This window comes from Stigmatopora argus, chromosome 14, assembly GCF_051989625.1.
Source record: "Stigmatopora argus isolate UIUO_Sarg chromosome 14, RoL_Sarg_1.0, whole genome shotgun sequence".
Classification (NCBI taxonomy): domain Eukaryota; kingdom Metazoa; phylum Chordata; class Actinopteri; order Syngnathiformes; family Syngnathidae; genus Stigmatopora; species Stigmatopora argus.
The window spans coordinates 1490709-1517620 of NC_135400.1; the positions used below are offsets into that span (position 1 = coordinate 1490709).

Sequence of the window (26912 nt, forward strand, 5' to 3'; positions counted from 1 at the left end):
GTCCGTTTTGAAAATAGCTTTAAATCAATACAACAATATACTATTTGCTTGTGGAGCTAAGTTAGCGCGCTGAAAGTGCCCCACACACCATTTTCCCGGCTGTAACAGGCTTGCTAGCTTCGGAGTTGACTGCCCTTTCTTAATGATGTCCATTTTTTTCTGTAAAATTCTGTCTGGAAAATAGCTTTGTGAGCAAACAGAATCCATTTGTTTTTGCTTCTGTCGGCCATTGTGGGTGGGTGGAGTTTGCGATTTCGGCTGCCTCGGGTACTGCTTTGGCCCGCCTACTAGCCAATCATAGTTTGTGAAAGCAATGACATGTCCCAGCCAGCAAAATGCTAACGCCTATGAAAAATCATTGTGGGGTTGCCAACTCGAAATCTGATTGGTTAAAAGCAACAGTCTAGTTTAATGCAGCAGAGCCCGCAAGAACTGATTGTGAAGGCTTTGAGGCAGATCTGATCTGGCAACAAATAATGGCTGAAATGTGATTGGTTAAATGCTTCAATATGAAAACACACATGTGGTAGCAGTGCAACCAGGGGGAAAAGCAATGAAAGGAAGCTAACAGACCATTTGGAATAATAAGTATTGATGGACAAAATATAATATGATTCAGATATTTCTTAGGCCAGCAGAGAAGGTCTTGAAGGCCCTGACGGCCCGCCACTGGAAGTAATATGGCCACCACAACATCTTAAACTTTTGGTAAGAAAATTGTAATTTCTGTCATTAAAAAGCATCAGGTTCTCATCAAGATTGTTAGGTTAGGTTGGGTTGTGTTATTCCCTTTTTCCCTGTGTGTGTGCGTGTGTGCTTTTCGCCCCTTGCGTCCTTCCAGGCTTCCCTTTTCCTCTCGATTGTTTGGTCATTTTCGGATGGCCTGCTTTACTCTGCTTTGTTATGCTCCATGTTTCCATGTTTCAAGTTCCTCATTACCCCATGTCGTTCCACGTCAGGTTTGATTTTGTTATTCTATTCTAAGTTGTTGTTAACTTTCGTGAAAGCCCTCCTGCCCAAGGAATTAAAGTTTTGTTAGAGCACTCCATCTTTGTCCAGTGCCTGCTTCCCTGCATTTTGGTCCACTCTACATTGCCACACTTGACGTCGCCAAGACGTAATAGCGGCCTCTGAAGTTGCCCCTGTTTTGGGTGAGTGGCTCCGTCACTTCGCTGTCACCGCTCCAGAGACTGTCCAGGGCGAAACGCCTGGCTACTGACTCCTGGACTGGCCAGCCTGACGCGCCCTCACGGGCCGGACCGGACGACCGCCAGACCGACCAGACTAGGTTTCGAAGCCTCACCACGCCACACCACGTTATATAGCCAGGCTTAATATACTAATCCTGGCTAACGGGGGGTTGGTGGTTTAATCTCATCTCATTTTCTCATCTCATTTTCTGAACCGCTTTATCCTCACCAGGGTCACGGGGGTGATTACTCCTTGTTTATCATACACATTTTGTTTTTTCAACAACAAATCCCATTTATTAATAAATAATGTATTACTGATATTAGCACCTAATTTCTTCAACAGCTCCCAGGCCATTTGATGGATTGACACCAAATTAACACAAATGGGTGCTTACCTTTTGTTTATCGTAGTGATTTTAGTTTTTTAATCACAAACCCCATTTTTTAATTCTTAATTTATTACTGTTATTAGCATCTAATTAATTCAATAGCTCCCATGCCATTTGACCCATTGACTCCAAATAAACAAATGTAATGGGTGATGGCCTTCTGTTTATCATACACCTTTTAGTTTTTCAATTACAAACTGTTTTTAATTATTATTTTATTCCTGTCATTAGCACCTAATCACTTCAATAGCTCACAGGCTCCTTTGCGTTTTGACACCAGATTACTACCTGTTTCTCCTACACTTTTTGGTTTTATGATGACAAACCCCATTTATTCCTTCAATTAGCACCTAATTTGTTCAAAGGCTCCAAGGCCATTTGACGTATTGACAAAAAAATCAACACAAATGACGGGTGATTACATCATGTTTATCTTTCACGTTTTGGTTTTTCAATGACACTCCATTAATTAATTATGATGTATAGGAACTTTATGGTGACGTCATCTGTCATATTTCATTAAACGTACTTAAAAAATAAATGGCGTCATTTTATTTAATTGATTTAAAGAGTGACGTTTATTGGTCAAGACAGCATCTTTACATTTAATTAAATTGCAAAGCAGGACTCGAATGAGAGGGAGTTGAAATTAAATGCCCGAAGCGCTCGATTGGGATGCGTCGGCGACGTCGTCGTATTCTTTTTTTTCTCTGTTCATGCGCGCGCCAGTCATTTCCTGTCTGTTTTCCGTAAAACCTGAAGGAAAGGGGCAACCGAGAATGAAGCACAGCTGCCTAGACTTCGGAAAGAGAACAGAAGGCTCACTTGACCGCAGTCTGATGTCGAAGGTGAGCCATCTTGTGTTTATGAACAGGGCACGGACGGTGAGACTATATTCTCAAATGAACATAGTCTGCTGGTATATTGTCCCGTAGACTGTAACACCATGGGAGATGTGAGTTTGCTGAGGGCTTTCTTACTTTTAAGTGTACAGAAACAGTGGAGCTAACGAGAAATAGCTACTATGCAAGGGGTAGAAATATTTGATTTTCTGTACTCAGATGGTCGTTTTTTGGATAAAACAGTACCACCACACAGGCAGAGAAACTTTGAACTTATCACTTACCAGTCAATGATTGAACAATTTGTAAACACCAACATTTTAGCTCCAGCTTGTTAGCTTGCGAACGACGGCTGACAGCATTGGAGATGCGTCAATAGGCTATATTCTAAAACGGGGTTGCTCACGCTTTTTTTTGCTCCAAGATCTACTTTTCGAGGAGTCAACCTCCCACGATCTACTTTTTTCAAGGAGCCAATCTTCTGGGGGTTTGTCGGCACAGAGGTTGCGGGGCGGACAGCTCAGACGCGTGATTAACAACCAAGTGCGCCAAAATTAAGTTCAGCATAACAGGTAGCTGTGACAGGTCGTAAATAATAGCCCAGGCTGTCGCATTCCTGTCAATCTCGGCCAATTGCTCCCCTTATTAATGATTGCAGTTCCCCCTATTAAGCTATAATAAACCGTACATACACAATGCAGCACATATTTACTCACGTAGGCTGCACTCAAGTCTCAAATTTTCCCCAAAGTGGATGGGGTGCCCAATCAGTCGGTGCACCTTTTGTATGCACTAAATTCAAGATTCTGTAGATGTCGCTGTATGACGTTGACAGCTTGATTGTCTGGGTACTGTTAGTTTTCGTACCATATTTACTCACATATAAGCCGCTTTTGTCGGACAAAAAATTATGACTGAATCGAGGGTACAGCTTATATGCGCATAAAACACGTCATGCAAAAAACTGCAAATTGACGGTGCCGTGACACAATGACGTCATGACAAAATGGAGCCGTTGCGTCGGTGCGTGACGACATGATGCAAGCGAATGCAGCCGATACTTTCATTTATTTCAAAATAGAGAAAAATATAAACAGATAAAATGCTTTTTTTTTTTATTTTGACGTGAATGAAATTCAAGAAAAAAAAACGTTCGTATCTTGCATAAAACCTGAAAATCAGACATTCCTGTCACTGCTCACTCGGGGCACAGCCATCTTACCTAGGTCCCGGGCAGCCATCTTACCTTGGGCGGTGCCGTCTAAACCTAGTTAAACATGCTCTGACTGGCCAGACGCGAGTAGCCTTGATTTTGAAATGAAACTAAATTCCAGTTTGATTTTTTTTCGTTGTATTTCTTGTTTGAAAGTGTCAACTATTGGAGTAATATGAACCATTGAAAGAATTGAGATATTTTGACATTAGAAGCAATATGGCTCCCACAACATCTTAAACATCTGGTAAGAAAATTTTAATTTCTGTAATTAGAAAGCATCAGGTTCTCATCAAGATACACTTATTTCTTTTTTCAAATTAAATAATTTAATATTTTGCATTTACAAAGACAGGCACACTAACTGCCTTATGATATTGACCCTAATAATGTGCTTTTGATTCATACACTATCTCAGAAATACCACTTGTGATGATTTTTCTTAAGATTTTTCCTTAAAAGTAACACATATGTACTCCCTATTAAAACCATGAATATCGAGGTGAAAATTGGGAGTCAGTGGGGCAGCTTATACGCGACAAATTTTAAAATTCAAATATTTCAAGGCAATTTTCAGGGTGCCTCTTATACGCGCAGGCGGCTTATACGCGACTAAATACGGTAATTTTGTTCGGGAAGATTTTGTGAGATAAGTGACAAAACATAGACGAGACATTTTTTAAGCTTCAATGGTCAGTTCTCTTTCTTCGCAAGGGAAAATAGAATTTGCTCGTGATCTGACTCCTCCTTAACAGCTTTCTCTTCCCCAGCCCAAAGTGGGCGTTAATTTGAATATAAGTGGGTGGGTTTCAGTTACAAAGGAACATACAATGCCCTTAGCTAGTTTGAAAACAAATACCAGTGGGTTTTAACTTAAACATCCGTTGGGGCAAAGATCTCAAGATATTACACTTCTCTTTGAACTATAAGAACAGGATATTTGGACACGTTAGGAAAAGCTTTTACAATGTTTGTTTTTCTATGAACGGCTTTTACAACTGCCAGAACACAGCTCAATGGTTTATAATGCAAACACCAGGGCCACATGCTGTGGTCATACATTACCGTGACCAGGCTACACAATCCAATGATCAAATAGAAGCAGGAACGATCAGCAAGCATGAAGTCATATATGCCTACATTCTGGTGGAATGTATACTGTATTTTCACACCTATAGGGCGCACTTAAAAGTCTGACATTTTCTCTAAAATGGTCGATGCACCCAATTGGTTGGCGCTTTTTGTCTGTGCACTAAACTCAATTTCTGTATGGCCCTGACCGCTTGAGTGACTGGTTTTATTTCTTCCCGGCACACTACTAATTGCGATCAACCCAGCGGACACTCACCCTAAAAATAGCCTCCCCGTGCATTCCAAGCATTACGGTAAATCCATTCAAAACATCCCAGGGGAGTGGCAAGGCATTTGACTTCCGTTTGCTTGCAGCGCTTTTAACCCTCAAAAAGACTCGCAATACTTAAAGAAATAGCACATCAGAGCTATACAGAGGAAATGCCTGTCGTGAATGACAACACACTGCGGGTGTGAACGCTTGGAAAATGGACTGAAGCCATGGATCGAACACAATTTAACAGCTTTGCTAACGGATTGCTAACGGATGGCCAACATTGTAGTTCGGGCAGGCAGCGTCGCACGACTTACGTGACGATTTGGAATGAATTGTTGACGCTGATATAACAGCGAGGAGAATCAAAGGCTTGGGAGTAATGCATGTCGCAAGTTGCAATGGATTGTGGGTGACTGGGCTCAAGCGTCGGCCAGCACTCCTGTTCGAGCTTTCCTTAAAGCTGGAATCAAGTTCCCGGAATACCCAACTCTGACTGACAGTGGAGCCTAGCATGTTAAACGCCCAACTCTTTATATCACAGTGTACCTTGGACCTCAATAAAGCATTATCAAACTTAGTTTTGTCCGTGCTGTCTTTAAAAAAACACGCTAGTGCCAAGCCTAACAGACGCTTGCAACTAGCATAACATACGCTAGCGGATAGCATAACATAGGTACGCTAGCGGCAAGCATAACATACGCTAGCCTAGTGTCATGCTAGCGCCTTATCGGACGAGGCGTCCAATGTATTGACAATAAACAGAAAATATACACGCAAATGAGACTGCGCCCTATCATACGGTGCGTGTTATAGGTGTGAAAATACGGTATTTTGAATATATCACAAACGGGAATTTATAATTTGAATATATGAACGTACATTGCTTGCTGACCCGCAGTGACGGAGACGATAAGGATTTTACCCGAAATGGGTAAAACAAGATTGGTCTTACAAAAACCGTACTTGTTTCCCGTATAAAAGTCGTTATACGGTGTACCCAATTTGAAATGATTACAAAAACATATAAAACACGGGAAAAACATACCGTAGTTACTCGCGTATCAGCCGCCCCCTGATTCCCAATTTTCACCTCCATATTGATGGTTTTAATAGGGAGTACAAATGTGTTACTTGAAGGGAAAATCTTAAGAAAAATCATCAAGTGGTATTTCTGAGATACTGAATCAAAAGCACATTTTAGGGTCTATATCATAAGGAAGTTAATATGTCTGTCTTTGTAAATGCAAAATATCAAACTATGCAATTTGAAAAAAGAAATAAGTATCTTGATGAGAACCTGATGCTTTCTAATTACCTCACTAAGATGGCTGCGCCCCGACCTCACTAAGATGGCCGTGCCCCCAGCGAGCAGTGACGGGAACGTTTTGCGTTAAATACAAGATACGTTTTTTTCATGAATTTCATTCATAGACGTCAAAATCAATTTTGTTTATCGTTTTTTCTGTTTATCTTTTCTCTATTTTGAAACAAATGGCCGTATCGGCATTCGCTTAAGTCCTGGCGTCACGGCGCACGTATGGGCGCCATTTTGAAGTGACATCATCGTGTCACGGCGCCGTCAAATTGCATTTTTTTTGCAAGTCGTGTTTTTTTGCGCGTATAAGCCGTACCCTCGATTCATTCATCATTTTTTGTCCGACAAAAGCGGCTTATATGCGAGTAAATACGGTAAATCGATAGGTATGCTGTCGAGACCACACTTGCCGTATTTTCTTGCATATACACCGTATTTGTCTCAAAAAATGATGACTGAATCAAGGGTATGTATGGCTTGTATGCGCACAATTTATATTTGACATGCACGAAACTGCAAGGTGACAAAGACGAAACGCCATTACGCAAGTCTATGCGGCCAATACGGTCATCTATTTCAAAATAGAGAAAAGCAGAGCTGCCAACTTCTCAGGAATTTCTGGAGTTCACCCGGACAAGTAACGCAAACTCCGGGACTCCTGACAACCTCCCTAAACTCCGGAAATCCAAAAAAATTGCCACTTATTTTTTTTTATGCAACCATATCGGAAAAGTACCAAATTTCCAATTTAAATGCTTCAAAATTCACACATCAATAGGGTATCGGGATCTTCCGCATTTGATTCAACTGCAATGTAAACTGGATGAATTCGTAACACGAGTGCATTGTGAATAATCCGAGTTACAAGTTGTGACAAATGGTTCGTCTTGTGCAACTTCAGCGTGCCAATCGATTTGGGATTGATTGTATAGGTAGCCTCTATCGCTTTAACATTTTCGTTTTTGTCTTTTTCATAAGGGAAGTAATTATTATAAAGGCTGACTAAACCACCAGTCTTTTGTTTTGAAACAAATCCTATCTTTTCTGGCATTGTTCTCAAGGAAGTAGTAGTACACAGCACTGGTAAGTCTTATCAATATGCCTGCTTGGGATAAGCGCAAAATGGATGGCAATTTGGATGAAATTTCTAATATTCTAATATAAAATTAGACAAAATCTCCCACGTTGAAGCCTTCTCCAAAAGGACCGACATTTGCACATTGCACAACATGCAAGTGCAGGTAAGACCAGCTGAAAAACTTAATGTTGTTGAAATTTGAATTTGCCAATAAATGATCAACAAATTATACTTTGTTCACTTCTTATACTTATTTTCATTATGCTGTACTTTTTTCAATAGTTTGCAAAAACACTAATGTTCAATTCATGTAAAAACATGATAATAACAGTTACATTTAAATAGTCCGTTTTTTTTTTTTTACATTTTATATCGATTTTGTGTGAATTGCATTAACTCCAAAAAAACTCCAAAAATTGGATAAGGGTTCTCCTGAAATGGGATCGACGGAAGTTGGCAGCTCTGGGAAAGATAAACAGATAAAAAGCTAAACAAAATTTATTTTGACGTCTATGAATGAAATGCAAGAAAAAAATAAACCGTATCTTGCATAAAAAGTGGAAAAAAAACGTAAAACGTGCCCTGTCTGACCAGACGCGAGTAGCCTTCATACATGTGTTTGTACTGTTTACCGTGTAGGCAGATAGTAATTAACGCTGTTGGAAGGTCTTGAGGTCGATCATTAAAATATCAGCCTTGATACCTGCGTGATGTGTATGTTGGTATCATGGTATTACTACACACAGAGACTTGGTGAAAACTAGACCGCTACAAACACATTTCCTGGTTGTACTGCTCACGTGACTTCCTTTTTTAATTTTTCTACGTGCAGGCAACACCCTTTTGGAATGTGCAATCCAGCAGACGATCATTTCGATTCATACAGTATCTTAGAAATACTAGGTGCGATGATTTTTCTTAGGATTTTCCTTTCAAAGTAACACACTTGTCCTTGCTATTAAAACCATGAATGTGGAGGTGAAAATTGTGAATGAGGGGGAGTCTTATTCGAGAGAAATTGTAAAATTCAACGATTTTAAGGCAATTTACGTGAACAGCTTATACACAGAGGCGGTTATTATGCGAGAAAATACGGTAGACCCTGATGAAACCTTAACGACTGTTAAATGAGTCAGATATGCATGTTCAAACTAAAATGTGAGTAATGTGACGGGCACATTGTGGTGTCGCTGTACAAACGAGACATTGTTCAGGCCTGAAGGAAACTAACAAATTGGATCAAATCTTACTCTCAGGCGATCTACCTGTAGTACCTTGGCGATCAACGTAATGAGCACCCCTGCACTAAGCTCTGCTGTCACTGGACAAAGTGGTGGATCCTCTTCTCTTCAGACTTTGGCAAACTCTTTGATGGGTGGACCACTCCCCACTAGTTCTGCTTTGGCTGATGAGGGTGATCAAAGTGACCAAAGCCCTGAAGGGTCTGCAACGGAGGGCCTTGCTGCTCCTCAAACGGGCTTTTGGGATGCCTTTGTCCTATCTCCACCTGTTGTGTCCGTATCACCGAACGTACACACTGCTTCGCCCACTCAGGATGTTGGGCAAGGGGTTGCGGGAATGGCCGGACCGGGCCCCCTAACACAGGTCTACTCCGCTTCTTGGGATCCGACACGTAGTATGGACTGGGACAACGAAAAAACTTCTCAGCCTGCTATTTTAAGAATAAAGAGGTAATGTACTTTTCAACAATACAATAAAACCCCAACAAATTGTTTTCTCAAAAGTTTTAAAATCATGACATGAGAGCTGATGTTCTAATTTGCGTGAATTGTTTGCAACTGTTAATTCTATTAGCTGAAATTTGGGGCTAGATTAGTCTCAAAAGAAACACATGGACTTTTTCAATCCACACACGGGTGACAGGAAACACATTCACATTTTCAATGCACACACATGTGGCACAAAACACACGTATCTTTTGAGATTTGTAAACACATCTGACGCGAAAAGCACATGCCTAAGATGTGCGATCGCGAATTGTCTTACGTGCACAAATAACATGCTTTGCATTTGAAATCTGCCCTTAAGGTTGTGACAATTGTTGAGACTTAACTTTCGCAGAAGAGAAACACATTCGTAAGTTGTGATTTACAAATACGTCTGCCAGGAACACACAGGTTTTTGGGGATTTGTAAACACATCTGACATGAATCACGCTAATATTAATACAATTTGTGTGTGAATTGCCTTTTGCGCACATATGTGCTTTGCATTTGTACTTAAGGGTGTGAGAATCGTTTGGAGACTCATCTTGCGCAGCTGAGAAACATTCGTGCATTTTTCTTCTTTCAACCCCTTGTGTAGCCAAGCCGATGCCTCCAACTTTTACAGCAAAAAACATGAGCTGAAATGTTGTGTAATGTCACTGCTGTGCGCCCTTGTTAGGATACATGGTAAATGTAATGGTATCAGCCTGACGAATGGATATTTTGACATACATTTTTATTCCTATGTTTATTACTTTTAATGTATACATAGAGGTTGCTGCGATAATGGTGAACTTCGATAGGCCTACCCGTCGAGCAAATTGTACTTTGAACGTCAAATCTCCATGAATATATCTTTATCTGCAGTCATCTTTTAGATTAAGTGAAGTTGGTCTGAAAATGCTCAGTAGCAAAAACTCAAATTCCAGTAGCTGCGTCCACGTGTTCTGTATGCCATGTGTTTGCATCAAAAATGTGAATGTTTTCTGTGATGTGTGTGCATTGAAAGTTAATCTTTTTCTTTTGAAACACTCACACTCAAAAAATGTTTGAGCAAGTTAAACGCTCTAGTTCATAGGTGTCAAAGTGGCAGCCCGGGGCCAATTCTGGCCCGCCGCATCATTTTGTGCAGCCCGAGAAAGTAAATCATGAGTGCCGACTTTCTGTTTTCGGATCGAATTGAAATGAAGATTATAGATGTATATCATATTTCCTGATTTTCCCCTTTTTAAATAAATAATTGCAATTTTTCTAATCCAATTTTTTTCTTTGTGTTTTAATTCAAAATGCCTTTTGTAAAATCTAAAAATAAATGTATAAAAATATTTTGTTTTCCACTTTAATATTGAACATAAATATTTAGTTTCCTTTTGAAATGAAAAATAAATGATTAATAGTTGTTTTCCCTTACTAAGAAAAAAAAGCTCAACATTTAGGGCTTTTGATCCAGTTCTTTTAATCAAATTAAAAAAAAAATAATAATTAAATATTAGATCTAAAATGGTGCGGCCCACATGAAATCGAGTTGATGTTAATGCAGCCCACGAAACAACCCGAGTTTGACACTTGCTCTCGTTAGTGACGTTGAAATGGTGGCATAACTATATTTTGTATTGTAGGGATATCATGTCTATCTACAAGGAACCTCCTCCAGGAATGTTTATTGTCCCTGATCCTCAAGATATGACCAAGGTAAAACACCATATTAAGACTGTGGTCAAGCCAGGGGGCGTTCGTGTTCTTGTGGTCAAATGAGCTGATGCTAAAAATAGCCCACCCGCACCATCCACGCATTAGGGTAAATCCAATCAAAACATCCCAGGCGAGTGTCGAGGAAGTTGACCTCTGGGGGCTCGCTTCACCCTCAAAAGTACTCTCAATACTCAAAGAAACAACACCATAGCTTGACCATTGTCATAATTTAAAAATGAAATAAAGTTGCTCAATTAAAAAGACATACTTAAACTTATATGCACGTTACGTTCATGGTCACAACAGCACAATATTATGTGTTGGAGAGGTTATTTGGACTGTATAAGTTGCTCTCTCAATGTGGGTTATGCTCTATTCGCTGGGGGGGTTGGGGAGGGGTGGATGTGGCTCCATCAGAACACGGAATTGAAGATAAAACTTGTTTTTTTGGCACTTAAATCCAGAACTTGGTACAAGGCACTTAGCAGTGTGTGCAATCAGGGCATTTTAGAGTGAATGGGAGGGTGTGTGTATGTCCGTGTGTGTGTGTGGTTCTGAAATGACACACATACAGCATATCAGTGCTGAGGTGAACAATTTGACTGCTAAGCAATACACTACACAATACAATACAGTGCAATGAACAAAATACAAAGGATCCCTAAATGCACGTGCACCCAAAAGTGCACCACATTCGTACGTCCTCTTGATGATAATAATAATAATAATAATAATAATAATAATAATAATAATAATAATAATAATCGGACATAGGCCCTGTCGTCATCATCAACAACAAAAAGCCTACTTGTCATCACACCCAGAAACTGCGTATGACGAAATTGGTAGTGCTTCTCCATAAGGTGCGTTTACTCGGCAAAAGACCTAAATAAGTGATAGTTACGGACTTGTAATTTGGCATTCTGCTGTTATGAATACAGGTCACTTACCTCTCACTGTCTTTCACTTACCTTCAGTCAGCTAGTAGGAGGCAGATCACCACCCAAACATCTTTTCATATTACCTCAGAAGGGAATGTGTGTTGTGTTACCGCAAATTTAGAGTTCTGATGGATGTGGGGAAAAAACTGTCCTTAAGCCTATTTGTCCGTACTTTGTGGGACCTATAGCGTCTGCCAGAGGGCAGCAGCTGGAACAGATTGTGACCAGGGTGGTATGGGTCCCCTATGATGTTCCTGGCTCTGCTGAGGTAACGAGGGCTGGCAATGTCTTCCAGTGAGGGCAGAGAGCAGCTGAAAATCCTCTGGGCAGTGTTAATCACTTTCTGCATGGCCTTTTTGTCTGCCGCCGTGCTTCCAGCGTACCACACTGTGATGCAGTACACCAGGATGCTCTCTACAGTGGTTCTATAGAAGGTTATCAGAAGCTTAGTGTCCAAGTTGTTCCTCCTGAGTACCCTCAGGAAATGAAGTCGTTTCTGGGCCGCCTTCACTACTGCTGTGGTGTTTGTGGACCAGGAGAGCTTGTCCGTGACGTGGACCCCCAGGAATTTAAAGGACTGGACCCCGTCTACACATACTCCATTTATGAGGAGTGGGGCCAAATCTGTGCCGTAATTGCGAAAGTCCAGGATTATTTCTTTAGTTTTCTTGGTGTTCAGTGTGAGATTGTTCACCGTGGTGCTCGGTGAACAATCTCACACTGAACACCAAGAAAACTAAAGAAATAATCCTGGATTTTCGCAAACACGGCACAGATCTGGCCCCACTCCTCATAATCTTCTGTCATAAAGGTGGCATTGAAAAGGCACTCAGCATTCAGTTAGACTCTACAGTATACAAACAAAGTAAATGAACAAGTTCCGTAATAAGATACTGTGGTACCTCGACATACGATCGTAATCCGTTCCGAGACTGAAATCGTATGACGAGGTTCTCGTAACTCGAGCGGACGTTTCCCATTGAAATAAATGGAAAACAAATTAATTCGTTCCAGCCCTCTGAAAAAACACCAAAAACAAGATATTGGATTGGAAAAAATGTTTTATTTCTTCTAATTCCCCATCTATTAACAAAGTAACACATAACTAGTGGTTTAATAGAAATAAAATGTGTTTAATCTAACTAAAATTGGGCGGATTTCGCCGAGGGGAGAGGGAAAGGCGCACAAAAGAGGCGGGGGACTTCGTTTTTTTTTTCCACACAACGCACTCGTAAACGGAACAAACACTCCACCCTCACGTTCGCCATCGATGGGCTGTTTGCTGTTGTACTATTCCCTTCAAAATATTCCGAAAATGATGCACAGAAATGTCCTCACAATCGGATAACGCACGACCACTTGCCAACGAGCAGCAGTCTTTTATCAGCGATCGCTCCGCTGCTCATGGGAGCTTCGGGGGCGCTGGCTAACGGCTCCCTTTTAGCTTGTAGCATCTGTGGTCGCAAACGCTTTGAACGGCGCCTATGATAAAGTTGCTACCGGGGATGCTATTGCGGGGAGTTGCGAGCCAGTGCCCCTGATGTTCTTATGAGCAGCGAACGAGAAGTAATATAATACTCCTCGTATTAGATAAAAATAACAGGAAATGCAGCAGCTGAGCTTACCCACGTATTGATTGTGGGTAAAGTTTTATTCTGTGAAAGAGTGCCATTGCCTTTCGGTGTTGTGTGCACGAGTATACTTCATTACCCCCCAGAAAGCCCTCTTTTTCCCGCGCATGCGCGTTGTGCGTTTCCTGGTCTGAATAACTCATTTGGTGCTCGTAAATATTGTTATACACAAAAGATATGCAAAAAAGACAGTGCCATGGCCACCTGGCTTGGTCGCATCACGAAATTTTGATCGCATGACGGGCGAATTATTCGATCGAAATTTCCGTCGTAAGACGAGAATATTGTATGACGAGCGGTCGTATGAAGAGGTACCACTGTACATTCGTGTCACGAACATGACGTAAACAATGGTTAACTGTTGCGAGGACACACGGGATATACCACTACAGCCACTGTTACTACGACAGCATTGCAACTGCAGGGCATGTACAGTGCAAGAAAGTAATCCCTCGAATATCGCAGATATTGTAGACCAGACATGGTCGTGATTAATCAAAAAACGGGAAGTAGGATCACCTCTATTATTACGACATACCATAATACATGTCGCACCGATACAAAAATACAAGTACACAAGTACAATTATTGAAATGTATTTATTAAATTGTAAATACTGTACACGGTGAAAATATTTCCTTTCCGCTTGATATAAAACCAAAAAACAGGTGAATGGGAATTTGAGGCCAAGCCCTTGAAGGAGGGCCCTCTTTCAGCGAGGTACAGCTTCGCGTTCGGGATAAAACAGTTAGTGAAGGCTTTCTTGATTCAGGCATTCCATTTGCTCATCCAGTATAAGGGCAGCAAGGCTTTGTTCTTAGTTGTATTAAGTTAATTTTGTCTTCTGGCCATGTCTGGTCTACATTATCCGTGATATTCGAGGGATTACTGTACTCGCCTGACGAAGCGTGGGATCGAAACATGTCAGGTAATAAAATGACCTAAAAACACCATTGTCTTATATATATGAATCAATAAAAACATAGGATTTGTCTTTGGTTTTTTTGCATGAAGACAATCAAACTTGTTGATTACAGTTGGCTTTACTATTAAGCCAGCCAGCATCATCCCTACACATGAAGAACGTCAGGCGATGCGTGTGAACCATAGCACTTTCAGTTAATTTTGGAATAAGAATGTCTGGGAAGGCATCCTTTTCCCAAAAACGTGTTGCTCCCTGTTCTGGCGGGGGCCAGGTCGCGGGGCAAACCTTGCTCCCCGCTGGATCGCCGGCCGACGGGCTGCTTGAAGCGGCACGCAAAAGCCGCCGGATCGCCGACCTCGGTTCCTCTTTTCAGCCATCTCCTTGCTACGCAACAGGGAGGTGGCCCCGGCAATGATTCTTCCGCAGGAAGGAGGCATTTTAAACAACGATTCAAAATCCAAACAAAGCTGGAAAAGGCTCGTTGTTGGCTTTATCTATGTGGTAATGTGCGCAATGGTAAACTCAGTTGCAACAAAACAGGAGAAAGCAAGATCTTGTGCTACAGTAATTGGATTGGATTGGATAACTTTATTCATCCCGTATTTGGGAAATTTCGTTTTCACAGTAGCAAGAGGGTGAGGATGCAGAAATAGGAAAGGCATTTTAGACATAAATAGTTAGGTAATAAGTAAGTTAATAAATACATAATAATAATAATAATAATAATAATAATAATAATAATAATAATAATCGGACATAGGCCATGTCGTCATTACCACAACACAAAAAAGCCTACTTGTCATCACACGCAGAAACTGCGTGTGACGAAATTGATGGTGCTTCTCCATAAGCTACGTTTAATCGGCAAAAGACCTAAATAAGTGTAAGTTACGGACTTGTAATTTGTCATTCCGCTGTTGTGGATACAGGTCGCTTACCTCTCGATTACATACAGGTCGCTTACCTCTCGATTACCGCACACTGTCTGCCACTTACCTTCCTTCAAGTCAGCTAGTAGGAGGCAGATCACCAACCAAACATCTATTCATATGCCGCAGAAGGGAATGTGTGTATGTTAGCGCGAGTTTAGATGTCTGATGGATGTGGGGAAAAAACTGTCCTTAAGCCTATTTGTCCGAGCTTTGTGGGACCTATAGCGTCTGCCAGAGGGCAGCAGCTGGAACAGATTGTGACCAGGGTGGTAAGGGTCCCCTATGATGTGCTTGGCTCTGCTGAGGTAACGCGGGCTGGCAATGTCTTCAAGTGAGGGCAGAGAGCAGCCGACAATCCTCTGGGCAGTGTTAATCACTTTCTGCATGGCCTTTTTGTCTGCCGCCGTGCTTCCAGCGTACCACACTGTGATGCCGTACGCCAGGATGCTCTCTACAGTGGTTCTATAGAAGGTTCTCAGAAGATTGGAGCCCAAGTTCTGAGAACCTTCTATAGAACCACTGTAGAGAGCATCCTGGCGTACGGCATCACAGTGTGGTACGCTGGAAGCACGGCGGCAGACAAAAATGAATGATGAAACGCATGAATAAATATATAAATAAATAAGCGTGTTGCTGAAATATATAAATATATATATATATATATTTATACATATACACGTGTACATACACATTTATATACATACATACATACACACATATATCTAAGCATATATATTATAATCATATATATAATACCTCAAATATCGCGGTTAATGTAGACCGGACATGGGCACGATAAATGAAAAACTGCGAAGTAGGACCACCCCCATTATAAATACCACAATACATGTTTTCGTGCCTATACAGCTATACAAGTACACAAGTACAATTATCAAAAGTGTATATCTATTAAATTTTACAGCTATAAGCATGTCAAAAGAGTCATGTATTAATATTTAAATATAATATATATATATATATATATATATATATATATATATACATATATATATATATATATATATATATATATATATATATATATATATATATATATATATATATACATATATATAAATACTTTAAATACTGTACTTACAGTGAAAATAGTTCCTCTCCGCTTGATATAAATCCCCCAAATCAGGTAAATTTAATCAAAATCCTTTGTCTTCTTGTGGCTATGGGTCCATTGTCTTCGATATGCGAGGGATTACTGTACTTAGGTCAAGTACCAAAACTACTTAAAAAACACCATTGTCTGTTATAAATGAATCTGTCAAAACAAAGCTTTGTTCTTGTTTTTTTAAACCATGAGGCCTGTGGAACTTGCTGATTAAAGCTGGCCTTACCATGAGGCAGGCAGCAGCATTCCAACACATGATGATGATGATCTACAAGTTCAGATAATCTTTGAATAAAAATGTCCGCCTCGACGTCCCGCCATGCTCGTTGAACTTGTTGATTATGTAAGGCAACCAGCAGCATCCCCACACGTGATTCGTGTGACATGTGATTCTCAGTTCACTTCCTCTTTCAAAATACTTGTAGCTGCCTGTTGCAAGTCAAACCTCCCTCGCCGCCGAAGCTCCGGCCGTCGCAAGTGTTCAGCGTGCCCTTTCTCTTTCTGTGGTATATTTGCTTCGTTGCTGCTTAGAACCAACCATTTCAGCGCAGAAGAGGAGGTGCCCTGACTTCCGCCATTTTTTGCCGCCATTTTCACTGCCATTTTCACTTCCATTGATAGGTTCATTAATAGATATACTTTAATAAAAGGAAAGACATCGGAGCACATAATCCAGCGTTAACTTGCAAGTGAGAATCCATCCTGACTCGTCCCCGTCACGGATCATTCTAAAGAAAGACATCCTCTTCTGTCCATTTAGTTGCATTAGAATCAAAACAAATAAGGTTATCTTACTCAAAACAATTGCATAAGCTAACCGAATAACACAATTAAGGTCAAAAAACAACTGCAACAAGAATTGCATATCATGTCTTAAAAACAACAATTAAGGTCGGAAACCAAAAACAACTGCATAAGAATTTACACAAGCAAGCAAAACAATTTCCATATTAGGTGAAACGAGCAACACTATTTTAAAACAATATGCGAGTATTTTCGGAAGTCGATTCGATTATCTCCATCTCCGGAATCCAAGTCAAAGCAGTTTAAGAGTCCTCCACAGATCTTCATTGCGAACCCAGATCAACAGTCCTCGGAGCCCGGGACTGGGTGAGCTGTCAAGTCAATAGTCCTCGAATCAGGGCAAAACAATTAAATGTCCTCGGAGCCAGCTGCAGGGGAAAGTGTCCTTCGGTAACAGTTATACTGAGTGTTTGTTTGCTTATAATGATTGCACTCATGCCTGTGATCATGAAGTGCTTTGAAAAGTTGGTAGCCCGCCATATCAGGAAAACAATCCCTCCCTCAATTGACCCTCACCAGTTTGCTTATAGAGCAAACAGGTCCACTGAGGATGCTATTGCCATTGCTCTTCATAAAGCACTGAGCCACCTGGAACACCATGGGAACTACATGAGGATGCTCTTCGTTGACTATAGCTCAGCCTTCAACACCATAAAACCGGACTTTCTGACTGACAAACTCTCCCACCTTGGACTATCCTCTTCAATCTGCTGCTGGATAAAGAACTTCTTGACCAACCGACCACAGACTGTTAGACTTGGTCCCCACCTCTCTTCCTCCATTCCTCCCGTTCTTCATGTTTCCTCACCCCGAAGTTGTTACACAGAGGGGATTGTGTGTCGTCCTACTGCAAATTCAGAGTCCTGATGGCTGTGGGAAAGAAGCTGTCCTCAAGCCTCTTTGTCAGTGCTTTGTGAGACCGGTAGCGCCTGCCAGAGGGAAGCAGCTGGAATAGGTTGTGACCAGGGTTGGCAATATCTTCCAGTGAGTGCAGAGAGCAGCCGACGATCCTCTGGGCAGTGTTAATCACTCTCTGCATGGCCTTTTTGTCTGCTGCCGTGCTTCCAGCGTACCACACTGTGATGCCGTATGCCAGGATGCTCTCCACAGTGGCTTTATAGAAAGTTACCAGAAGCTTAGTGTCCAAGTTGTTCCTCCTGAGTACCCTCAGGAAATGGAGTCGTTTCTGGGCCTTCTTCACTACTGCCGTGGTGTTTGTGGACCAGGAGAGCTTGTCCGTGACGTGGACCCCCAGGAATTTAAAGGACTGGACCCTGTCTACACGAACTCCATTTATGAGGAGTGGGGCCAGATCTGTGCTCTGTTTGCGGAAGTCCAGGATTATTTCTTTAGTTTTTGTGTTGTTCAGTGTGAGGTTGTTCACCGAGCACCACAAAGACAGTTTGTTGACCTCTTCTCTATAGGCCGCCTCATCCCCTTCTGAGATGAATCCAACCACACTGGTGTTATCAGCAAATTTGATGATGTAGTTAGACTGGTGGATTGGTGTACAGTCATAAGTGTACAGGGAGTACAGAAGAGGACTCAGTACACAGCCTTTAGGGGAGCCAGTGCTCAGTGTAATGGAGGAAGAAAGGTGGGAACCAACTCTAACAGTTTGTGGTCGGTTGGTTAGGAAGTTCTTTATCCAACAGCAGATGGAGGAGGATAGTCCAAGGTGGGAGAGTTTGTCAGTCAGAATGTCCGGTTTCATGGTGTTGAAGGCTGACCTGGCAGCGCTTCTTCTCACATAGCTAAGTCACATTTGGCTTGAGGGAGGAAGCAGTGGAGACCCTCAGTAGAGCTTGAAGATGCTCATCAGTAAGTCTGGACCTGTACTTGGACTTATTGAAGTTCAAGGTGGAGAAGAGCTTCTCACACAAGTATGTGCTCCCAAAAAGGCACATGGTCCGCTTGAACATTCGGGAAAGTTCAGGGAAGCTGGGGGTCAACTCTCAAAAATTGCCCAAGCTTGTCTGCTTCTCCACTCACCTCCCTGAACTTGGCTTTGAGTGCAGAGTTGCACTGCAGGTCAATGAGCTCTATTTGAAGCTCAGGAGGGGCATCTTGCACATCAAAGGAGAAGGGGTCCACAAAAATTTGAAATGTGGCTTTGTGTGTCTTGAAGTCTGCAAATCTGTGATCAAATTCCTCCTGTAGCTTGGAAATGGCCTCAACATACTTATCACCACTGAATGGTGTGCCTGCATCCACGAGAGCCTTGCATGCTGGGAAATGGCAAAGGTTTGTCTGAGAGAGCTGGGCTTTCCATAACACAAGTTTAGTGCAGAATGTTCTCACGTTGTCATAGGCAGCACTGACAAGTTGCAGCTGGCCTTGTAGCTTCTTGTTCAGTACATCAAGCTCATGTGTGATATCAACAAGAAAAGCCAAGTCCATGAGCCATTTGGGATCACTTAGCACAGGAACAGCAACCCCGTCTATCTCCATGAAGTCTTTTACTTCTGCTCTCAACTCAAAAGATCTCTTCAACACGTTTCCCCTGCTGAGCCAACGTACCTCAGTGAAGTAGAGCACATCCCCATATTCTGACTCCATTTCCTCTAAAAAAGCACGGAACCTTCTGTGCTTTAAGCCCCTGGATCTGATTTGGTTGATGCATTTCACAACGACAGACATCACATTGTCAAACTTCAGGCATCTGCTGCAAAGGGCCTGCTGATGGATAATGCAGTGCAGAGCAATGGCCTCCTCCACACCCTCCTCTTCCAGTTTTTTTTGAACAAGTGCTACCAGTCCATTCTTCCTCCCTGTCATTGATGGGGCTCCATCGGTTGTTATTCCAACAAAGCTCTTCAATGGCAAACCGGCATTCTCAATGGCATCACACAGCTGGTGAAATATTTCCTTAGCGGTGGTCTGGCCATGCATTGGAATTACTGTGAGCAACTCCTCCATTACTTCAAAATTGTCATCAACACCACGGACATATATTGCGAGCTGGGCAGTGTCTGTGATGTCTGTGGTTTCATCAACTCATCAAAAGCCACTGAATATACACTGAAACATTGTGCTTTCTCACACATTTGATCATAAATGTCACTTGACAGGTGAGAAATGCGCTCTGCCACGGTGTTGGCAGAAAGGCTGATGTGGTTGAACTGACTTTCCTTTTCTGGACAGACAATATGTGCAGCCTGTAATATGCACTTTTTGATAAATTCACCTTCTGTGAATGGCTTTCCTGCTTTAGCAATCAACTCACAAACGGCGTAGCTAGCTTCGACTGCTGCATTACTGTCTTTGGTAGCCTTCTTGAAGAAATCCTGTTGCCTCAGAAGACGTGTTTTAAGACTGGCAACCTGGTTGGCTCTCTCATCTCCCTGATATTTTTCGTACTCCTCAGCATGTCTCGTAGTATAATGATGTTTCAAATTGTATTCCTTGTGCACCGCAACTTTTTCAGTGCAAATGAGACACGTCGGAGTGCCCCTGTGTTCAACAAAGAAATATTGCACTCCCCACTTTTCTTGAAACTGTCTGTGCTCATCACCGACCTTTCTCTTCACGGCAGGCTTTGAAAGAGACATCTCTGGGGCTCTGTGATATGTTTCCACTTGGAATGAGTCTCGGGTTGATCTTTCACTTTCAGTCGCGCGGGTCTGTGGCGCATGCACACTTTCGCTCTCCGTTTCTCCGTTTCACTTGCGGAGATGGCTACAGACACTGACACAGGCTGAATCACGGATCATAGCGCCTCATTCAGTTCTATGCTGAGAGCAGCGGAGAACTGTGCGCGCCGAGCGGAGTGATCGGCTTCACGGCTTCTCCTCCGCCCAGCTGATTGGAGGAATGAATGAGTGAGCGAGGCACTGGACAGCCCGGCCGATGTCCCGCCCTCCAGAGCCGTATACCTCACCATGATTGGTTCATTCAGCTCCGAACACAACAAGTGTCATTCATATCAATCTTGCGGGCCGCACGAACATTAATCTTTCATATTAAGACGGGGGCCGCAAATTATCGTCCCGAGGGCCGCAGTTGGCCCACGGGCCGCGAGTTTGAGACCCCTGATGTAGAGCAATGGTGATAGCATCCTCAGTGGATCTGTTAGCTCTATAAGCAAACTGGTGAGGGTCAACTGAGGGAGAGATTGTATCCCTGATATGGCGGGCTATCAACTTTTCAAAGCACTTCATGATCACAGGCGTGAGAGCAACAGGCCTATAATCATTCATGCTGTCAATGGTTGGCTTTTTGGGGACAGGGATAATGGTGGCAGATTTCAGGCAGGATGGAATGATGGATTGTTGCAGGGAACAATTGAAGATTTTTGTGAAGACTCCAGCCAGCTGGTCAGCACAGGCTTTGAGCACCTTCCCAGGTATTCCATCAGGGCCAGCAGCCTTCCTGGTATTCACAGACCGCATTTCCAGTCTCACTTCCTGTTCCTGGAACTTCAGTGTATTGCTGCAGGGTAGTGGTGGGGGTGTTGAGACTGGGTCTGATTTGTCAGTCTCAAAGCGTGCAAAGAAACGGTTCAGTTCCTCCGCTAGTGAGGCATCTGCGTTAACAGACGTATTATTGTTATTGTAGTTGGTAATATGTCGTATTCCCTGCCACATCTTCTTTGGGTTATTTTCTGTGAAGTGCTCCTCAATTTTCTTAGTATATTCTGCCTTGGCCTTTTTAATGCCTCTTTTCAGCTCAGCTCTGGCAGCTCTATATTTCATCTTGTCCCCTGATCTGAAAGCGGTGTTACGGCATCTGATTAGTGCCTGTGTCTCCTTGGTCATCCAGGGTTTTTGGTTAGGAAAAACCCGTATTTGTTTATTTAGATTGACGTTGTCCATGCAGTTTTTGATATAGGAAAGTACAGCGTCCGTATAGTCCTGGAGGTTGTCGCGTTCAAAGAGTTCCCAGTTGGTGCGGGAAAAACAGTCCTGCAGCTGAGAAAGGGTGTCCTCGGGCCAAGTTTTTGTTTTCTTTATTTTTGGCCTTGTTAGCCTCCGGAATGGAGTGTATGCTGGGGTGAGGGCTAGACAGAGGTGATCTGATCCAGCTAGGTGAGGGAGGGAAGTGGCTTTGTAAGCATGTTTGATGTTAGAATAAACACGGTCAAGAGTTTTGTCTTCCATCGTGTGACATTTTACGTATTGGATAAACTTAGGTAGAACAGTCTTTAAACATGCTCTGTTGAAGTCACCAGCAACAATAAAGACTCCATCGGGGTGGTCAAGCTGTTGTTTGTTTACAGCCATTAGCAGGAGGTTTAATGCCGTGTTGACGTTAGCATCAGGAGGTATATAGATCGCCGTTACTATGACGACCGTTAGCTCTCTCGGTAGATAGTAGGGCCTACATCGTACTGCCAATAGCTCTAAGTCCGGGGAACAGTGAGTGTCAATGATCCTACTGTCACCACACCATTCATTATGTATGAACAAGCAAAGTCCTCCTCCTCTGCTTTTGCCTGTTAGTTCCTTTGAACGATCGTTCCGAAAAAGCGTTCGGCTAGCTAGCGATACCGCAGCGTCAGGGATTTGCGGGTGTAGCCACGTTTCCGTGATGAGAATAATGTTACAGTTCTTAACAAAGCTGTTGGTAGCAATTCGAAGTTCCAACTCATCCATTTTGTGGGTGATGGATCTGGCGTTGGTCAAAACGATACTCGGAAGCGGTGCTCGGTGTGGTTGTTGACTTAGCTTAGCAGCAAGGCCCGCCTGACATCCGCACTTTTGCTTCCTTTCTCTCTGCCGCCTTCGCCTCCTTCGACGTGCTTTGAGTGGGCTGACTATCCACGGAGATCCCGGAGGTCTCGAGATGCCCTCGGGGATATCGTAGGTTCGTTGGTAGTTTGTTGTGAAATCGGATATATTGCATCTCCTTCCGATAGCAATTAAGTCGTGGCGACTCTAGGCAAAGTTTGCCTCTCAGATGTTGGTAAATAACGATAGGATTGAGAAAAGAAAAAACCAAACTGGAGAGCAAAGAGCCGCTGCACCCGTGTGCGCCGCCATTTTGGTTATTGCCACAAATCCCTGTTCAGTATAATTTCCAAATTTTTGGACATTGTGATACAGGCAATTTATCCTATCCACATTTTTGTTTGGGGTAATTAGAAGAAAAATAGACTCCCAACCTGCTGCGACCTGATTAGCCAGCTTATACTCATCCGGTACGCCCCGGGGGATGCCAATCGCATCAATGTATGTTGGATCCCCCTCTCTCCATACCGATCGACGCCGTCGGGACGGACCCGCCATCATACTGGATTTCTGAGCAGCCAATTGTATCTCCTCCACTGTAGATGGAAAAACAGACACTGGTAAGAGCAGTGAGACCAAGGCACAAAGTCCTGCCGCGTTTCGGCTGGAGTCGTATAATTTATTTCCACCACACGACCACCATAGGTCAGAACGTGGTATCAAGGGTGCAGTCTGTTTTAGGATGCGGGCACACCACGTCTCATTTATCGCCCCCAGCTTCAGACCATGCCCTGTAAGGTTTAAGCAGGTAAAATGATCAATGGCAACATGTGTTGAAAAGCTAGGTTTGTCCTTTGCTGCTCTTGTAACAGGGTAAACATTATTCCATTTCTCACAATTTGGCTTACATCTTTTATCATTATCTCCTTTACACAGTCAGGGGTGATTTGCGCGGGTACTACTCGTAAAAGAGGTCGGGGCCCCATACATGTTATGCAGGTTTGATTTATAGTAGTAGCTGCATTTTCCATCAACAGCAACGAATTATTGCCCGTTTTTGGAAATCTCTGCTTCAGAAATGAATTCATCATCCCTGGTCATCTCAGATTTCATTTTTACTATTGCGGGTCCGGGTGTTTCCGTCTCTGACGGTTTTCTCACAGCCTCCATAGGTATGGTCATTCCTGTTGAGAAACAAATGTAAAATTTGTAAAAAAGGGTCTTCTCCACCTGACCATGGACTTAGGAAAAACGTCAGACAAGGATCTTTTCCACAAGTTAATTTGTCAGTCTGAATAATGATTTGCAATATGGGTAAATTTTATCAGAGGCCTGATGGCTTTTGCGCACGCATGTGTCATCCAAACTTGCCAATCTTGACCAGTTTCTGCAACAAGGCTTCCACAATATCTGCCTAGGGCTGTTATGTACCACACATATTCTCTATAAAATCCATATGTATCCTTTGAAATGGATATGTAGCTTTTGGGAATTGCCCGCGTTTTGGCCGTATATGGGGGTTATGCCGAGCACAAGTCAAACATGCTCTGCAAAAATTCTTTGCATATAGATTAAATCCATAAGTTTTGTAGTACCATTGTACCAAGGCTACCATCCCCCTGTTGACACATGGGATCTCCCATGACTCAAAATGGCAGCCCACCTAAACAAGTCTATTGTTTTTGTTTAACCCCCAGTGTTCCTAAATTTTGCATTGCAGAGCAGATTAATTGTTTCTCCACGTTAAGTTTCAAATGTGGAGTACTGCTGCTGCATTCTCGTCAAAAATTTCATTTGGCGAAATTCTTTTTCTTTCTTTTTGTTTTTGTCCTAATCTGCCGCCGCCATCCCCGAAAGGCTTATTGGCGATTTCAGAAATCAATTTCAAATTTCCAAATCCTTTTCCACCTTTATATTTGATTGATAGATTACATCTTGGTGGCCAGCCAATTAAAAACACAAAAGACAGACAATCATCCACGCTCACACTCATAATCAGGGGAATTTAGGGTGTCCAACCAGTCTAGCATTCATACTTTTGGTTTGTTGGAGTAAAACTGGAGTACCCGGAGAAAACACACAAATTCTTGAGGACACCAGGACTACTCCACACTCTGGAAGGTCTGGATCCACCCCGCTTTCATTAGTAGATCCTCAAACCGCAAGGTTGATGTGTTAATCATTAGTCTTTCAATTTGGGTCGTTCACCCATACATCAGTGACCCGTAAATTTTCATCACAGGTGTAAGCCACCATCCCCAGTGGGGCTTCTTGGTAGTTCACCCAATTTTGCTGCCCTGTCAGCAATAATCATTCCAAAAGGAACTAGGTAATTAATGTATTATATATGTGTGCCACACATCTACAAATAGAAATTTGTTTTGGAAGTTCAATTGCCGCCGTTCGTCGCCCTAGTCAGTCAGCATGAGCGACTGCCATCCGAGTGGCTGTGGTTAACTATCTGTTTGCTAATAATGCAATAACGGAAAGGTTGTGACACATTGAAACACCCCCCCCCTCCCACTCAAGTATTTTAACCGTTTGTAAAAAACTTTTACCTCACTGTTTTTTGCATTTAGTTACACGCCCTGTTAATGCTATCAGTTTAGCCATTTGTACGCAGAATTGAGGTGGCAATGGTTTCACCTCTAAAGCTTGTTTTAGTAATCAATGTATCTCGCATTCTGTTTGAATTTTGCCCATTCCATTTTATTCTTAGTCAACCCATCTACTTAAAGCATTACTCAAAGGTTGATATTTTATCATTTGGAAATGCTATTTTTGAACATAAACATAATTTCCTCACTTGTTTCATACCATGAAAGGCCCCACCAGAATTTGGGCATCCAGTGCCAAATAGAGCCTATTTCCAAATTTCCCTCGAATTTGTTGTAGATATGGGATTCCCATTCCCCAAATATCCCAGAATTCATGCGCCAACGCATTTTGTCAAACCCAAAGCGACAAACATATTCTGCTTCTCAGCCAGATTTTGGAACTTGGAGAATTGTTCCTTTTCCCACTTATCTAAGCTTGTTATTGCCAATCGTTATCCCTGTAACATTTACCGTAATTACTCGAATATAACACGCACTCGAAAATAACACGCAGGTAATTTTGGGCCAAAAATATCTGGAAAAACGCAGTAATCGAATATAGTGTGCACCTAAAATTTCCCGCTGACGAAAATCAGAAATCTTACCTTTTTTTCTTCGTTTCACGATTGTTTTGTTCAAACAAATTTATTCATTAGAATCCTTCAAATGAAGAGTTCCTCTCTCTCTTTGTCTGTCCTCTTGTTATGATCGCGCCGCGTCACTGGGTCGTCGCAGCGCGATCGGGGGCATCTGTTACGGTCGCGCCGCGTTGTGCGACGCGACCGTGGATGTAGGTAGACCCAAATGCAGGAAGCAGGAGAGGACGAGGCATTCAGCGTGATACGGAGTCCTTTAATGAATCAACCAAGGCGTGGAAACAAACGTGGCCGCATGCGGCGCGCATACGGACAGAGGCAACAGAATAACGACAGCTAGCGACCGCTAGCAACCGCTAACAACAGTCAATGATAGTCAACGATAGTGAACGATCCGGCAACGTGTGATGACGCGTCGCTACTTAAATACAGGAAACGAAAGCAATCAATGGATTGGCTACAGCCGGTATGCGTCAACGGCAACCCAGGAGGGCCAAAAGGGCCACTCCTGACACCTCTCATACATCTCTTCGTTGAGAATCCTATCAACGTCCACGCTTCCTTCATCCACTTCCTCTTCCTCCCACAACACATCATCCGATTGGCTTTACGAGATGACGTAAAATCCGTGCGTCGGCTCTACGAGATGACGTAAAATCCGTGCGTCAAAGTGAGTTTGACAATGCTTTTTTCGATCGAAAATTTGTAATTTATTTTAGTTATTGATTATAACACGCACCCCCAACTATTGGAATTAATTATATAGCAAAAATCTGCGTGTTATATTCGAGTAATTACGGTAGGTGCATTAACCCCATAATTGCAATGCTGTAAGTTGTAAGCTAAAGTTCTCCTAATCTGTATGCCCTTAAAGCAATAGAAAGCAACGTCATTTGG

At 42.5% G+C, this 26912-nt stretch overlaps 1 protein-coding gene and 1 long non-coding RNA gene across 9 annotated transcripts in view; one reads left to right on the top strand and one right to left on the bottom strand.

Annotated features, from left to right (window-relative positions):
• Positions 1–1365: 1365 nt before the first annotated feature.
• Positions 1366–3181, bottom strand: LOC144088197 (uncharacterized). The gene is made up of 3 exons (XR_013304827.1): positions 2709–3181; positions 2408–2518; positions 1366–2338 (listed from the first exon to the last, which is right to left on the bottom strand). It is a non-coding gene; the product is annotated as an uncharacterized LOC144088197 (long non-coding RNA).
• Positions 2200–26912, top strand: part of ube2z (ubiquitin-conjugating enzyme E2Z) — a 92642-nt gene continuing 67929 nt past the window's right edge. For 5 of the 8 annotated variants that reach the window (XM_077618502.1, XM_077618508.1, XM_077618506.1 and 2 more), the window contains exons 1-3: positions 2412–2537; positions 8635–9069; positions 10725–10797. In XM_077618502.1, coding sequence (XP_077474628.1) covers positions 2536–2537; positions 8635–9069; positions 10725–10797 — 510 coding nt within the window. In that variant the 5' untranslated portion in view covers positions 2412–2535. Of the gene's footprint in view, positions 2538–8634; positions 9070–10724; positions 10798–26912 lie in introns of all 8 variants that reach the window. The other 3 variants (XM_077618503.1, XM_077618505.1, XM_077618504.1) reach the window with 3 other exon arrangements.